General features: G+C 41.6%; 1 protein-coding gene across 1 annotated transcript in view; it reads left to right on the plus strand.

Moving 5' to 3' along the window:
- RCOR1 (REST corepressor 1) overlaps positions 1-17,042 on the plus strand; it is a 115,634-nt gene that overhangs the window by 80,544 nt on the left and 18,048 nt on the right. The window contains exons 3-4 of the mRNA XM_068991313.1: positions 2,006-2,089; positions 15,621-15,673. Coding sequence (XP_068847414.1) covers positions 2,006-2,089; positions 15,621-15,673 — 137 coding nt within the window. The remainder of the gene's footprint in view (positions 1-2,005; positions 2,090-15,620; positions 15,674-17,042) is intronic.

Raw genomic sequence — 17,042 nt, forward strand, 5'->3', positions numbered from 1 at the left:
CTTGCAACCCCATGGACTGTAACCTGCCAGGCTCCTCTGTCCAGGGGATTTTCCAGGCAGGAATACTAGAGTGTGTTGCCGTTTCCTTCTCCAGGGGATCTTCCCGACCCAGGGATCAAAACCCGGTCTTCTGCACTGCAGGCAGGGAAGCCCATGTCTATCACATCTATCAACTAAATAGGGGTATTCTTTGATTTTGATTTTTGATTACATACATATATAGAAATTGAGTTGAAACAACTTGTTTCCTGCAACTTTGCCGAAACTCATTCATTCTAACAACTTTTTGTAGGTACAGTAGATTTTCTACACAGGTGATCATGAATAAAAACAGTTTTAATTCTGCTTTCTCAATGTGGATTCTTTTATTTCTGTTTTGACTTTGGATTTTTATTTGAAATACCGAAAGCCTGTATTCCATGCCTGGTCCATCCTCACACGAGTATTTGTTGACTTTATTTTTACTTTTAGATTTTGTGTAGCCTTAACATTGTTCTAAAAGTCAGAACCATATTTAAAAACCATATAAAAAAGTGACTTAAAAGCAGTCACTCCCATCTTTTATCATACTCCAGTGTCCCTGTTCATTACACCCTGTTCCTACCCAGCAGGTAAATTCCACCTTTAATCTTGCCTTGTTCATCATAGTCTTGCCTTCCCACCATTCCATCAGTTTTCTTTAAAGTAGCTGCCACACAGATTTTAGCAAAAGTGCATAAATTCATTAAAATCTAGAATATGTTGTTATACAAATTTATATAAAAGATAAGATCAAAAGATCTGGCAACTTCATAAAAGCAGGAATTCTTAAACAGGACTTGATAAATTTTATAAAAGTATGTTTATATTGGTGTGTGTGTTTGAGTTGAATTTTTTTCTGGAAGTAGATTGCAAAACTTTCATCATGTTTCAGAGGAATTTATTTAAAGAAAAAAAGGTAAAGTAAGATAATGTCTTTAGAATGAATGAGTTTGGATCTAAATCAGTCTAAAGACTGATTAGTGAGCCTCTTGTCTCTTGAGTCTTTTGTACCTTCTGAAGATAACATCTTAATTTTTGACTGTTGTTTGTGGTCAGTCCAGTTGTACATGTCATTTGTATACCTTTTGACCTACTGTTTTGTATCACAGATTTTTAAGAATTCACATCACACATTTCCTTTCAATTTAAATCTTTTTAAATGGTTGGTTATTCTTTCTAAAAGACTTCCCTGGTGGCTCAGTCGGTAAAGAACCTGCCTGCAGTGCTGGAGACATGACTTTAATCCCTGGGTTGGGAAGGTCCCATTTAGGAGAGCATGGCAACCCACTCAAGTATTCTTGCCTGAAGAATCCCCATGGACAGAAGAGCCTGGTGGGCTACAGTCCATGGGCTCGCAAAGAGTTGGACGCTGAGCAACTAAACACATACATAATGTTCTTTCTTAAAGTTGTTAGAAGAATTTTTGAATTCCTGCTGTCAAATCACTAAAATAACCAGTACACTAATGACAGTGAAGGGTAAGGTTATTCAAAGCGCATGTGAAAAATTCATAGTTTGAAAAGAATCCTTGAACAGCTTGCCACATGCGGCTTCCCATGCTGCATCAGCTTCCATTCTCTGTGTTCCTGTCTGGGCGCGGAGCATCTTAGCCGGTGGTGACTAACCCTCAGGCACCGTAGCCGTCCCTGCTGAGTGTGAGCTCAGCCAGGTTTGCCTCCCAGCGGCTGAGTGACCTGTTTGTTTCCTCACCTCACAAATGAGAATAGCAGTCACACCTACTTCATATGTGCTTGTTACATAAATAAAAGTTTAGGTAGAAAAAGACTTGGAAGCAGAAATGTTTCAGCAAACTTCAGGACTCCCCCTACACCTGCCCATGTTAAATGCGCAGATTCCATTGGGGCAGATTTCAGTAGACTGGGTGATGTCATCATCTTCTGAGGTTTTAAAACAGACCAGAGTGGTGGTGGTAGTATGTCTGCTAAATTTTTAATAAGAATTTTCTTTTTTTATTTCTCCCAAGCCAAACTAGCAAAACGCAGTCAAGAACGAGACAATCTTGGAATGCTGGTCTGGTCACCTAATCAAAATCTATCAGAAGCAAAATGTAAGTTTTAAAGTACTTTTATCTTCCATCTTTCTTATTTACTCCAAACTTTTAGAGTTACCTTTGTAGCTAAAAGTCTCTAGATATAGTACATTTATTTTACATTTTTTAAGTAAGTAATTTGAAGAATCTGAAAATATGTTCTTTGTTGTATCCTGTCATAATGATTTAAAGATTCTTAAAGTATGGTTTCATAATTTACTTTATATGTAAAATGCGGAAGTAGCTAATATTGTGAAGTAACTAGGAGGAAAGGTTCAGAGTGGAAAGAAAATGATAATTCAGTGTACAACTCCTTCAGCTGGGAATTTATAGATCTATAAAGATGAAGAGTTGAACAGATTCCTTAGTGGAAGGATTATAGAAGGCACATGCGTTTATTGAAAACAGATTTCATGATGTACGATTCGGCCTGGTCAGAGGCAGAGCTTGGCTCTTTTGTGTTTACATTTTGGGAGCATGAATATTCTGAGCTACTTTGGGGTTTCTTTTAAGGGATGGGGATCCTAGAGTGTGATTAATTGTATTTCCCAACTTTGCCTTTTCACTTTTTCTGTCCCCTCTGCTCAGATGATCAGGCAAGAATAATTTTATATTTGATATATTGCCATAAGTCTTTGCTGTTTTCAAAGTTTTTGTTTTTGTCATAGCTTTAAAGACAGAAAAAACTCTAAATTCCCCTCTTTGAGAATTATTCAGTGTGTGTGGGGTTGTCCATGGATGGAATTTATGGGGATTTGTGAACTCAGAAATCACATGCCTTTTTTTTGAGGGGGGATTTATATATGTTTTCCTGGAGAAAACTGGGGTTTTCAAGGGCTCTTTGAAAGAAATCGGATAAGAATCAGTGCTCTAAAATGTGTTAGGGCTTAGAAAACATCAGTGGTAAGTGTTGGTCAGGAAACTTGAATTGTGAATGAAGGCTGTGCTCTCAGGCTTCGACCGGAATTTCCCAGGTTGTGCTTTACAGTAGGTGTCAGCAGGTTTCCTCCATCATGTAAGAGTTAGAGGTGATGCACATTGAATGTACCCCTCTTACACAGGTGACACGCATGTTTGCACATTTAAGATGCAGAGAGCTCATATGGTAAAGAAACGTTTAATTTTGACCAAAAAGGATCTTTTCTTAAAATACAGTACCCTCTGTGGAGCACAGGAAATTCAACTGCTCTTAGTAATGCTAAATTTAGCAAGAATAAAGTAATCTCAAATCTAATCTGATTTTTATAGTGTCTTAGTTTTGCCTCCATCAGGCTACTGCGTGATGAGTTTATCATGGAAAAAGGAAGAGCAGAAGGAAGTGTATTGGTGTTTCTGATGCCCCTACTGTGCTGGGGAAGGAAGTCCTTTTTCGTATTTCCTGTTGGCTTTATCCCTTTGATCATTTGCTCAAACATGTTGTTGCTTCTAACAGAGCTGAAAATCTGTGTCCATGTAATTTTTAAGCTTTGTTTTCTGATCTCTGCTGAGTAAGTTTGCTTCCCTTTGGGTCTTAGGTGCTCAGTTTTCGTGCCACCTTTGCTGTCCCTGTCCAAGCTAACTCTGCCTGGTGGCCTCCAGGGTTTCCTCTTGCTTCAGTTTTGGAGTCTTTTTTCATCTCTGTTGCACAGCTGGGTATATTCTATTTAATCACAGCGCCCCTCTTAAATTATGATGTCCAGAACTAAACATTAAAAATGTTGAGCATTTGTTGAGCATTGGATTAAAATGCTTTTCCATATTCTTGTATCAGTCAGTCTTTACTGTAACGGAAGAGGACTTTTTTGTCCCCATGTTACAGATGGCATTCCACAATTTAAAGAGGCTGTGAACACAGAGCATCAGTAGTGGCGCCGGGAGTGTCTGTGTTGCTGATCTTCACCTTAGCTGGTGCTCCCAATGTGTCCCTCAGGTCACAGGCATCAGGTCTCAGCCCCCTCTTCATTCCAGTTGCTTCCTGCTGTTATTGCACTGAAGATTGTATGTACTAACTCTCGCTGTTATTGTATTACCTTTGAAAATCCTGGGAGTCAGAATTTAATTTTAATATTAGCTTGTTTTTCCTAGACTTAGATGTAAAGAACAGAATATGAACAGTAATGGATTTTTAAACAGTGGTATTGCCTAAAATAAATTTGCAGCTTTAATGTAAGTCCTGATACTGTTGATTAAAACTTTAACTCTTAAACTAATCTAAAAGTAACATTTATATATTATTGAAAGTTCAGAAGACACAGAAGAGTATGAAGAAGAAACAGTTCACCTCACCTATCACTTCATTACCCAGAGATAACTGTTGGTAAACATTTTGGGATGTTTTCCCAGTCCCTTTTTTCCTCTGTGCATGTTTTTGTAAGTGAGGTGATGGATTTCTCTGTGTGTGAGTGCGTATTATCTTCCTGAACAGTGACTTGCGTTTGTCACCTTATTGGACCCCTGGTGAACATTAATAATATTGAATATTTTATCATATGAATGTATTGGGTATTTAACCATTCTCTTTAAAATTTAGATTGTTTCTAATTTGTTGCTATTGTAAAAGAAGGTGATGGTGAAAAACTGAATCATAGGGCTTTGTTCTCTTTTGTTGCCATTGTTGTGTTTTTAGTATTTTGTAAGATACCTCATGCGAAGAGTTGACTCATTGGAAAAGACTCTGATGCTGGGAGGGATTGGGGGCAGGAGAAGGGGACGACAGAGGATGAGATGGCTGGATGGCATCACTGACTCGATGGACGTGAGTCTGAGTGAACTCTGGGAGATGGTGATGGACAGGGAGGCCTAGCGTGCTGCGATTCATGGGATCACAAAGAGTCGGACACGACTGAGCAACTGAACTGAACTGAACTGAAGATACATCCTTAGGAGTGGAATTGTGGATCCATGAGAGTTTGCTTAACTGCCCAAGTGTGAGGATGTGAGTGTAATCCATGGTGTCAGTTAGGTTCCACTTGTGGAGCTTTGGGGATCACACTCTTTGAGTAGTCGTCTAATCATAACTAAAATGTAACTATAGTTACACATAATTTATTCTCTTTACCATCTGTCATTTCCCCCTCAGCTTCTCTCCCTCCCAGTATATAGACAAAAAAGAAGTCTCTTTTTGTCTTTCTCATTTATTTTGAAAGAAAGTGGAAATCTTGATTGTCCAACAGTTGATTCTGATTTTATGTAGAAGCAGGAGATGGGGGACATCTACTAGAAGTGCAGAGATGTGCCCATGTGTAAGGATGTCTGTAGATCGCTGGCTTTCTCTGTGTTGGTTTCTTTCTTCATAAGTAACTGCTTAGAGTTCTTCCTCTTAGGGTTACTGCAAGTTTACACAATTATTTTGTGGTTATAAAAATAAGTGCTGTTGTAGAAATTTTGAACAATATAGAATGTATAATGTAGACAACTAAGCCCTCTTATAATTACTATTTACTATATATCTATATACTTTTCCTAGTATGTTTATACATATTAATAAGTGTATGATTTTTAAATCACATATATGAGCTGTTTAGCAGTTTTCTCTTAACAATATTATCTGGGACTTTGTTCTGTTTGACTATATTTACAATTATTTAGTTTTATGGGAAATAGATGGGGAAATAGTGGAAACAGTGTCGGACTTTATTTTTGGGGGCTCCAAAATCACTGCAGATCGTGATTGCAGCCATGAAATTAAAAGACGCTTACTCCTTGGAGAGAAAGTTATGACCAACCTAGATAGTATATTGAAAAGCAGATATTACTTTGCCAACAAAGGTCCGTCTAGTCAAGGCTATGGTTTGTCCAGTGGTCATGTATGGATGTGAGAGTTGGACTGTGAAGAAAGCTGATTGCTGAAGAATTGATACTTTTGAACTGTGGTGTTGGAGAAGACTCTTGAGAGTCCCTTGGACTGCAAGGAGATCCAACCAGTCCATCCTAAAGGAGATCAGTTCTGGGTGTTCATTGGACGGACTGATGCTGAAGCTGAAACTCCAATACTTTGGCCACCTAATGTGAAGAGTTGACTCATTGGAAAAGACTCTGATGCTGGGATGGATTGGGGGCAGGAGGAGAAGGGGACAACCGAGGATGAGATGGCTGGATGGCATCACTGACTGGATGGACATAAGTTTGGGTGAATTCCAGGAGTTGGTGATGGACAGGGAGGCCTGGCATGCTGCAGTTCATGGGGTCACGAAGAGTCGGACATAACTGAGCGACTGAACTGAACTGAAACTAACAAGTATGGGTGCACTATAATTTAGTCTTTTCTTTTTATATTTTTATTCTTATTTTTTAAAAAGCACATTTCCTCCAAAAGGATCTCAGTTAGAGTTATATCGAATTGGTGTTTATTCAGTGAGAATTGATTTCCTTCACATTTTTATTGAGCGGTCTTGTATGCCTGGTAGGTACCTGGAGGGAGGGATTCAGGAAGTTTATATTCTGATGCACAAAGAGGGGGGCAATGAAATGTGAACAGATCATTTATATGTATTTCCTTTAGTCCAACTGTTTCCTTTTAGTTGCAAAAACCTGGGATCTGGAGAAGTTAGGTCAAATGTTTAGGGTCCCTCAGCTAGTTAGTAGCCAAGGTTGGTCTAGATTTCTGGTTTGAGCCCTTATCACACAGGTCTCCCTTGGTGTGCTGTCTGATTTAATAAACCAAAAAGTTTAAAGTATTACTGATATTACACAGTTGCTTTTGGGTGTGTCTAAGTAAAACTTCCTTAAGGAAGGATGCAACCTTTGGAGTATGCCTAGAAAATGCTGCAGAGACGCATTTCATGTAGAGGAAATGTGGATAAGTCCAAGTAGCATAGATGAGAACAATGGCATTTGGGTATTATTATAAACACTATTGTAGCGTATTACATGATTAAGTGATGACATGATATTTAGGGGGCAAAGGCACAAATGACGGTTCGGTCCCATAATGGAATCTGGACGTCGGACAGTGAGAGAAACTGGAAATCACCTCTCCGAACTTTAAAGAAAAAAATTAACGCTTTCAACAGGTAGACGTATAGAACTTAAAATCATGTCAAATTAGGGATTTTAAAGTAAGTTTTAGCTTTTAGGGGATGAGAACCGTCCTTGGACCTGCATATAAAAAGTTATTTCTGTATTAAGTCATATGACTTCAGTACCCATTTTCAAAATTATATTATGAGTGAAAGTTTCACAGGTATGTAGTAAATGCCTAAACTTTCATAGAAATATATGGTAAATGTGTCAGGGTCTCTATTCACAACTTTCTAGATGACTGTAAATTGAAGTCAGAAGACCTGACAGTTGCCACTAGGCACCCTGGGGTCTGAGCCCACCTCTGCCCTCTGGACGCAACCAGAGCCCGCTCCCCTTGTCCGCATCCCTCTTGCTGAGTTCTACGTGGTGCTGTCCCCTCCCCTCCTCCTGGGAATGGCTGAAGTGTCCCTGGGGGGGCCCCTTCTTGACCACACTGTAGAGACCATACTGTCTGATCTTGCTTTCCTTTGTTCCACCTTTCTCCCCTGTTCATAACCCCTCAGCTGGAGGCTTGAAAGGAAATTCTTTCACATGATTAAAATTCACAACTCACAAATTTAGAAACTTCATTTTACAGTAACATAAAAAGCACATTTCTCCTCATTTTTGTAGTTCTGATATTGGTGTAATTGTTTAAATGTTTGGGCTCATTGAGGTGGTTTCTGTCACATTAAAATGGGAACTGTTCTTTACACATCAGTGTTACTCTCTAATTCATTGATTGATCATAGTCACCTGGGATCATTATAAAAACAAACCCATAGCATCAAGAGTATATTGGATTCTTTATTTGATCTGAGTGTATTCATCTCCTGAAAATGAACCTAGCTGTATCGTTACATATGTGCTTTTCTCTACACACATCATACTTTACTAGAAGCTCTATATATGCATAAAGTATACGTATACATCCATGCACACACATATATGTTCATAAAGATGAACACACATACATATTTATACACATACATTACAAAACAGGGTGGAACCTGAGTCAGTACTAAAGATGTTTGTCAGACAGTTCTTATCAGTCAGGATTGGAAACTACTGAAACAGAACATGGCTCTGGTGGTGTTCAGGGACTGAGTCGGTGCCTCTGAGTATTTATGTATATTTTTGTACAGAGAATTTATAAAAATACTTCTTATTTGACAAATGATGAAATGGACTTAGCTGCAAGTTCCTGATAGAAACTTAAGGGCTCTTACTCATCGTCCAGGGCTGTTTGCACTGTAGTTCACTGTGAGATTATAGGTGAGTCAAGGTTAGTCTTTTTCTCCCTCTTTTAATGTCAGGAAAGGTTGCCTTTAATTGAGGAAGATGCAGACCTTGTGAGCGTGGTTCCTTCCTCAGCTTGTGTGCACAGAGCAGCTCCCGAGAGTGGACAGGACAGGCTTGAGGGCACAGCTGCCTTGGGGCCGTGGCCGTCAGGTGCTGACGTGCTGTGACGGGGTGCAGGCGGCTAGCAGGCGAGTTGCCACTGTGTGCATCTTACTCCTTGCCACAGACTTGGGCCATGTTTAAGGAGAAGGATGGTTATTTTGATTAGTCACAACTAAATGTCCTTCATTCCAGTGATGATCAGTTTCTACAACAGAGAATAGGCATATGCCTTTGTGTGTGAGTACTAGAGTAAACGGGGAGGAGTGCACTTATCTTTTTATTGGAAAAAAATTTAATGCAACACACAAGCAAGTGTAAATCTAACAGTTAAATGGTTAGCCCTGGAAGGCATGATGGTCTGCCTACTCTTAGAGGAGGGCCCTGCGGCACTGAGGTGGGGGAGAATGTGTCCAGAGTCATATCTGCTGATTCTGGGTGGACCGGGTAGGAATAGATGCTCGAGGCTGAATGCCACTGTGTGTGGCTTAGTGAGGTGCTCGTGTTTCTTATTTCGCTTGATGAGATTGTCTGTGAGATTGGGCTGGATTTGTACTGTTTACTTGGGTGCAGAGGGTGGGGGAAACTTTTTCTCTAAAGTGGGCTTTTAACAAAACTACATTAAGAAATGGCATTGTCATAAAGGAAGCATATTTTATCCCTGACAAGGAGGGACTGGTGCTTTCATCATAGCCTGACTGAGTCTCTGGCTGAGTCTCAGCCCACTACTCCCACCTCGAGATATCACAGGGATCATTGAAATGTTGTAGTGATGGCTGTGCCCACCAGGTGGCACAATTGCTTTACCTAACCGATTCAAGCTCATTTTGATTCTCAGCGAGTTATGGTGATGATTCATTTCTTTAATAGCTCAAGGAGATGCCACAATATTTGTTATCATATTCTTGAAGAAAACTTTAGCATGCTGTTTTTGAGTTATGAGAGAGAAAGTGGTACCGTATTTCCTTTGCAGCACCTGAAGCTATAGTAAATATGATGATAAAAACTTTACAGCTGTCCTAAGCCTGTGGGTTTGTCCTCCGCAAAGGTGTCAGCCTCTTGCTCTGCATAGACTGTGCAGGATCACAAGTATTCCAGGTCGCTGCAGTATCTGGGGAGGGAAGGGTGAGTTAAGGTTACTGTGGCAGTTTTCTTCTGCATGCTTCCCAGTTTTGCAGTCGAATTTGAGATTCTTACTAATGGTACTGGGAGCATTTAGATCATCAGGTTAGAACATGAATATAAAAACCTATGAAGCTTTGCTCAAGGCAGTCATCTGTCTGTTAGCTTCTGACTCCGTCACTTCCTTCATCAACCACAGTTTTGTTTTCTTGACTCCATTCAAACGGAATAGACTGTGTTGCTGCCTTGCTCAGCATTCTCTGCCATGGAGCTGTCCTTATCTGAAGTGAGCTTCTCCTGTCTCCCTTACTCAGGAGAGAGGATTGCTAACCGAGGTTTAACTCGATGGGTCCTGGGGCCAAACACTCGGGGTGCATTGATACAAGAGTCCTGTCTCTGCCTTTACCAGCTGTGTGACCCTGGCCAAGTGACCTAACCTCTCTGCACCTCAGTGTCTTCGTTTGTGGATGGGAGTGATAGTAGAATTATTGGAGAGGATTAAAAAGAGAAGCCTGGTAAAGAGCTTAGACCAGTGGCCCACATGTAGCAGCTTCTCAGACGTTAGTGACTTTTGTTAATCAGTACAGCTCCACAGAGTCGCAAAGAGTCGGACACGACTGAACATCTAAACTGAACTGAACCGCTGTTGAGTCTTCAGGAAGTTTCTCTTGAGTGGCCGTCAGCAGCGGCACTGCCTTCTCAGGCTGCCCTGCGACTGCACTTGCTGCCGCATGCATTCGTGTTCTCCTCTGCCACCTGTGTGTTGGGTCACGGCACTGCAGGAAATCGTCTTTCTTTTGTATTTGGCCTGCTGTTTAATACGGTGTTCTGTACGTAGTGAGGGTAGTTCAGTAAATGTTTGACTAAGCTCTGTTAAATTTTGTACATTTTCTTGATAAATCTCACACACATTCTACCTTTAAATGATGTTACCCCCCAAACAACTCATTCAGTTGTGCTATGCATAATGGTAAGTTGTTGTCGAAAAAGGCATGGTTTGTGTAGTCTGTGTAGTTCTTTAAAGGATTAGAGTGATGCATCCATCACGATTTAAGATTAGACCATTCTTCCTGGCTGTTTCTGTAGGAGCTTTCAAGTTTTTAAAAACACGGCATTATGCAATGATAGGATTGTTTTTAAAGCAGAATACACTTAACGCTGTGTTTGACTCTCCTACTTCTGATGACAGATGAGAGTGGCAGCTAAGCTGCACAAGGCAAGTCTGCCTGTAGCTCGCCCATGACCCCGGTCCTGTCCCGAGTGCACTGGGGAAGACTGGTGGGGGCAGAGCCTGGGCCTTTCCCTAAGCCCCATGGACTTTGCTCGTCAACCTGATCACACTCAGTCAACCACTCTGCCTGCAGTGGCTGTTTGCCCCAGATTGGGATGAACTCTGGTTAACCTTTAATCTTCTAGAGACAAAATCAAGATTATTGTTGCCAGATAATAGAAAGTGCTGGGAATGTCCCCACCCCCACCCCCCCTGCGTTCTTTGTCTCAGGCAGCTGGTACTTTTCTTGTTTCCCTTGTTTCACCTTTGTCCCCCACCTCAAATATCCAGTCATCCTTTGTTTTTCATAGGAGCAGGTGGGAGTCAATTTTGTTTTCTGAGATTGAAAGCTCATTTTTACTTAAGAAAGCCGTGCAAGAGGTTTTAAAAAATGTTCCATTTTCTTCATGAACTGCCAACAGCTCCTGGCAGGCTGTGTAAAGCAGCCAGGCAGGTGGTGGGGAGGGCCTTGAGAGCGCAGAAGCTGAGGTAGGGGTCCCTGTCCACCGCTGATGAAAGGGAATGAGGGCTGGGGACGGCTCAGAGAGGGCAAGCAGGGGAGACAAGGCCTGTCACAGCACTGTCTGTGCCTGTGGCTGTGCTGAATTTACGCTGGTCCAGAGCGCTCTTTGAGTAGCAGGGGACAAGGAGGCCTTCCCTCCGTGGTGTAGTTTTCAGTTACGGGATAACCTAGCTCTGCTGGTGTGAGCAAGTTGCTGAGGGTAGCACAGTCTTAAATACAGTGCTTGTCAGGCACCACTGGATACGAACGCATTTTATCAACAGACAGAGCCAAGATTTGACCTGAGTCTGTCTTACCCCATGCCTAACCTGTGCTGCCTCTCTTTACTTCCCTTTCTTTCTTTTAGTTAAGGTATAGTTAATTTACAGTATTGTGTTAATTTCAGGTGAAGAGCAAAGTGGTTCAGGTTTATATATATATATATTCAGATTATTTTCCTTTGTAACTTATTACAGGATACTAAATATAACCCTCTGTGCTATACAGTAAACCCTCGTTACTTGTCTAATTGTGTGTGGTGGTTGGTATCTGTGGATCCCGTGCGCCTAGTTTATCTACCCCGTCCCTCTCTCCGTCAGTAGCCATGGGTTTGTTTTCTGTCTGTGAGTCTGTTTGTTTTATGTATAGATTGATTTGTATTATTTTTCAGATTCCGCCTATACATGATATATAATATTGGTCTTTCATTTAGTATAATAATCTCTAGGTTCATCCATGTTGCTGCAGATGGCAATATTTCATTCTTTTTTATGCCTGAGCAGTAGTCCCTCTGTACAAATGCACTGCATCTCCTTAAGCCACCTGTTAGTGAGCACTTGGGTTGTTCCCGTGTCTTGGCTTTTGTGAACAGTGCTCCTGTGAATGTCGGGGCCTGTCTTTTCCAGTGTGTGTGCAGGAGTGGGATCACGTGTTCTGTGGTAACAGCCTCCACACTGTTCTCCCTAGCGGCTGCACCAGTTTCCATCCCACCAGCAGTGCAGGAGGGTGCACTTTGCTCCACACTCTCTCCAGCATTTGTTATCTGTAGCCTTTTTGATGATAGGTGCTGCCTTTCACCTTGCTAGTAAAAGAACCTAAAATGTTAACATTGTACATATCACAGTACGCTAGCATTCATTCAGCAGATGTTTGTCTAACCTTTATTGAACACTGGGCAGGGGGACAATGAAAAGAAGGAAAAACTGGGTTTTCACTGGCAGGTATCAGACGGTAATCCTTTTCTAAGCTGCAAGGTCCCCCGTATGTTAACTTATTTCTTCGAACCTTCAAGGGCAGGTGATGTCACTTCAGTAGCTGTGATACAGGTCTTTCTTCCTTTGCTTTAGGTTTGAGTCCTGAGGGTGGTCTCTAAGAACACCTAAAAGATATGACTTAAAAAGCCACCGTTAGCTGTTTGTTGTTGTTGCTCAGTTGCTAAGTCATGTCCGACTCTGCGACCCGATGAACTGCAGCATGCCAGGCTTTTTTGTCCTTCTCCGTCTCCCGGAGTTTGCTCAAACTCATGTCCACTGACTCGGTGATGCCATCCAACCATCTCATCCTCTGTCACCTGCTTCTCCTTTTGCCTTTAGTCTTTCCCAGCATCAGGATCTTTTTCAATGAGTCAGCTTTTCGTATCAGGTGGCCAAAGTATTGGAGCTTCAGCATCAGTCCTTCCAATGAGTATTCAGGGTTAATTTCCTTTAGGATTGACTGGTTTGATCTTCTTGCAGTCCAAGGGACTCTCAAGAATCTTCTCCAGCACCACAGTTTAAAAGCATCAATTCTTCGGTGCTCAGCCTTGTTTATGGTCCAACTCTCACATCCATACATGACTACTGGAAAAACCATAGCTTTGACTATGCACACCTTTGGTGGCAAAGTGATATCTCTGCTTTTTAATATGCTGTCTGGGTTTATCATAACTTTCCTTCCAAGGAGCAAGTGTCTTTTAATTTCATGGCTATAGTCATCATCTGCAGTGATTTTGGAACCTAAGAAAAGAAAACTTGTTACTATTTCCACTTTTCCCCCTTCTTTTTGCCATGAAGTGATAGAACTGGTTGCCATTATCTTAGTTTTTTGCTTGTTGAGTTTCAAGCCATCTTTTTCATTCTCTTCTTTCACCTTCATCAAGAGGCTCTTGAGTTCCTCTTCACTTTCTGCCATTAGAGTGGTATCACCTGCATATCTGAGGTTGTTGGTATTTCTCCCAGCAATCTGTGTACAACATGGCAAATGTTACATCTACATTTAGCAGCAGCAGCTGGGATCCACTGTTTTAGTCTGTTTTACTGGTCCTACCACCAGTTAATTTTTTATATAAAAACAAAAGAACAGATAAAGATAGAAAAAGCATCTAAAGGAAGCTTTTGTTTCCCTTGTAATATTTTTAGGGAAATCTGATCAGAAACAGTGGGGACCATTTTAGTGGACTCTGTTACTGATGTAGCAGACTGTGGTTCTGCCCTGAGAGGGTGGGCAGGGCAGGCTCCCAAGGGCTCCTGCATCACAGCCTGCCTGTGCGTTTACTTGTCTAAAGATCGTAGGACTGACTGGGGATCACATGCCCGAATGTGTGCACACACCACACATTCCGTACTCTGTGAAGGTAAATAATAACTTCTGGAAACCTGTATGCTTGCAGAGACTATATAGCAGAAGTTTGAGGTGCGTTTATTGTTCATTCAGCAGATATTTATAAAAAGAAGGAACCCATAAAGCAGACCTCCAGGGCTGACCCTCAGTTGACTGTAGTTTGTTTTTCTCTCTTCCTCTTATGTGTTCTTGACTTGAGCACATCTCATTACCTGGCTTTTGTCCTCTGACCTGAGGTCCATCCCCGGGGTCTAGGGTGCCTCGGGCAGCATTTAGGCTTCTCTCAGGCAGGCATGCAGCCACCTACTTTAGCAACCTTACTTTTCAAGACCTTTTTTTTTTTTTCTTTTTAAATAACTTTCCATCATTTTTCTGTTATTTGGCATAATTTACCCTGTTGTGAAGTAATAAGCAAGGGACATACTTTGAAACATTTCAGCCCCCAATTAAAAAATCACCAGTTTCAACTTTGGGGACAAACAAGGGCCTTTATCATTTACTGACTCTCAGGTAAATGGGAGTTTTACTCTATTCTGAGTGGAGTAGCCAGTCAGTTTGTGAGTATATTAGATGTAAAAAAACAGAAAGTTAGTGCCTTACTATTAAAATGCACTATATGTAGTTACTGTCTGAATTAAATTGGGTCTTTTGTCAGTAGAAAAAAAATCCCCCCTGGTATTAGAATATATGCTAATGAACTTGAATTCATTCTCAGAGTTGATTTCTGTTTCCTACTTGGTGGTCAGCTTTACTGCAGTTAGGGAGGCTGGTGCGGTGTGGCTGATCGCAGCTGAGACCAGGCGCTCTGGCTCTCAGGCGTCTTCTGCTCGCTCTGTCCCTTTAGCCTGTCCCCTCAGCGCGAGTCTGGTCATTGCCCCTGGAAAGTGAGATCTGAGGGAAGGGTCTTAGGGCTGGAAGGAGTGCATGTTTGTTTCCTGCAATTCTGTGCCACCTGCATTTTCCTTTCTGAGTTTGTCTTGCTTTTGTAGTTGGTAAGGAGAGTCACACAGGAGCATAAGGAGGTGCTGTTGGTTAGTGGTCTCTTCCTGTTCCGGGAGAAAGCCTGGGAGGTGTAGCTGGGAGGTGTAGCGAGGATGTGGGCCCTCCTTGGGGTGGCAGCTGAGGGAGTGTGAGCCCGGCAGTCTCCTCGAGCTCCTTTCGTGAGTGCGTGCTGGCGCTCGCCACCTTGTGCCGGACTTGGAGAGCAAGTACTCTGTGCTGTTCCTGTGGTTTATTGCCGAGATTTTCTTTATCATGAAAGTAGGTTGCTTGCTCTTGCGTCTGAGAATAAACCCCCATTTCATATTTCTTTTTATTTATAAATAATTATGTTTTCAAGTGCCAAAGTAATGTTTGCTTATCATAGAAAATTTAAGTAAAAAAAAAAAGAAGAGAAAATTTAAGTAGAACCTTGTTTTAAAAAAAGGAAAGACCAGTATCATAACCTCACCATCCAGAAATAAGAGCTGTATTTATTCGTTCCGCCACTTCTCTGTGAGACCTGTGCGTGTAAGATCCGTAACGAGGTGACACTGTGTAGGCTCTGCTTCACTCCGGTCTTGCCTTCGTCTTCATCCTCACGCGTGGCAGCCTGAAGCATGAAATTAGTACCAGTTCTGGTGCCCATAGACCGTGCCCGCCTGCTCTTGTTCACGGCCTCCTGTCTTGTTTTTCAGTGGATGAATACATCGCCATTGCCAAAGAGAAGCATGGGTACAACATGGAGCAGGTAACGGTGGGATTTTGTTGTTGTTCAAAATGGGTTTTATAGCTCACCTGTCAGGTGTCTCGTGCTCTGTGTGTTAGGCAGCGTGGTTTCCTCATTGCCGTGCCTGGTGGTTACTGGCAGTGCTATAGGGGCTCTGATCCACTTGTTACTGCCTGAGACGGGCAGTAGAGACCCTTGGCCTGGAGGGGCGTCTGTGGGCTCCGCCGGTCCTCGCTGCCCAGGTCAGCAGTGGCTCTCAGTGGGTACTTGGGCACAGTGCTTTCTTACTGGAATGTATGGTTTGTTTCTTGTTCTTGTGGTTTCCTGACGCATGTTGTCACCCTCAAATCTACTCAGACCTGTTTTGATTGTTTTGAATCATTTTTCAGGTTGTAAAATTTTACTCAGGTGTTAAGAATTGTTTGGAGCCAATTAATGAGAAATCCACAAGATTAATTTTTCTCCAGAAGCGTGATATCTTATTTCAGCCTTATTTTTAGTGACAATTATTTCAGATTATCACCTTGTTAGATTAATACTTTCCTTTGTATTGATATAGATTTTACAGCCTGTAAATAATTTTTTTTCATTTACCCTAATGCCCAAGGATACCACTAATTTTGGTTACATAGACATGGACCCTTTCTTTTTGCCATGGCCTCAATTTTGGTTATTTTACCTGGTAGAACTGTTAGGGAAGCCAGTTACAAGAAGGGAGTTACAGAATCTTTTGAAGCAAGAAATGTATGTCTCTTTCTCCAAAACCTGCTCTTGAACCTCACAAAGCTGCTTAGAAATTATTAATTTTTCATTTTGTTTAGAAAGTGTAACTATTATTGGGTGACTGCTAAGTGCACTTGTATGAAATTTGTAAGGATTTTGGTCTCCCAAAGTATGATTATTTCCACTTTAAAGTAGAATTATGGGGAGTTTTCTTAGAAGAGTATTCCTAAATTCTCTTGTTTCTACTTTGTTCCTTACTCATTTGTATTTTTTTTTCCTTTCTGAGCTGAAAAACAAAACTCTTATATTTGAACTTTTTGGCCAAAGAAAAACAGTGGCATGCTCTTTGAGTCACTTCCTCTTTTCATGTCCACTGGCACTAGAGTGTGACCCTTCTATAAGAGCAGATTCCAGAGCCCGCTGCTTCTGCCATTGTCCACTGTGACCATCAGACTGGGTTTCTCAGGCCCCTGTATTCCAGTCTGAGTCATGAGGAGAGGGGGACTTACCTTGTAGGGCCTGAGATAAACGAGTTAGTGCACAGAGGGGCACGCAGCGGCATTGTCTGTGAGTTCCCATGTGTGTTTGTCAAGGTGTACAATGTGCTCCCCTTTGCCAGCCTCATTTCCACGATGTTTTAGTCACATTGTTGGTCTAAAAATTTCAC

The sequence above is a fragment of the Capricornis sumatraensis genome, chromosome 19 (assembly GCF_032405125.1).
Source record: "Capricornis sumatraensis isolate serow.1 chromosome 19, serow.2, whole genome shotgun sequence".
NCBI lineage: Eukaryota > Metazoa > Chordata > Mammalia > Artiodactyla > Bovidae > Capricornis > Capricornis sumatraensis.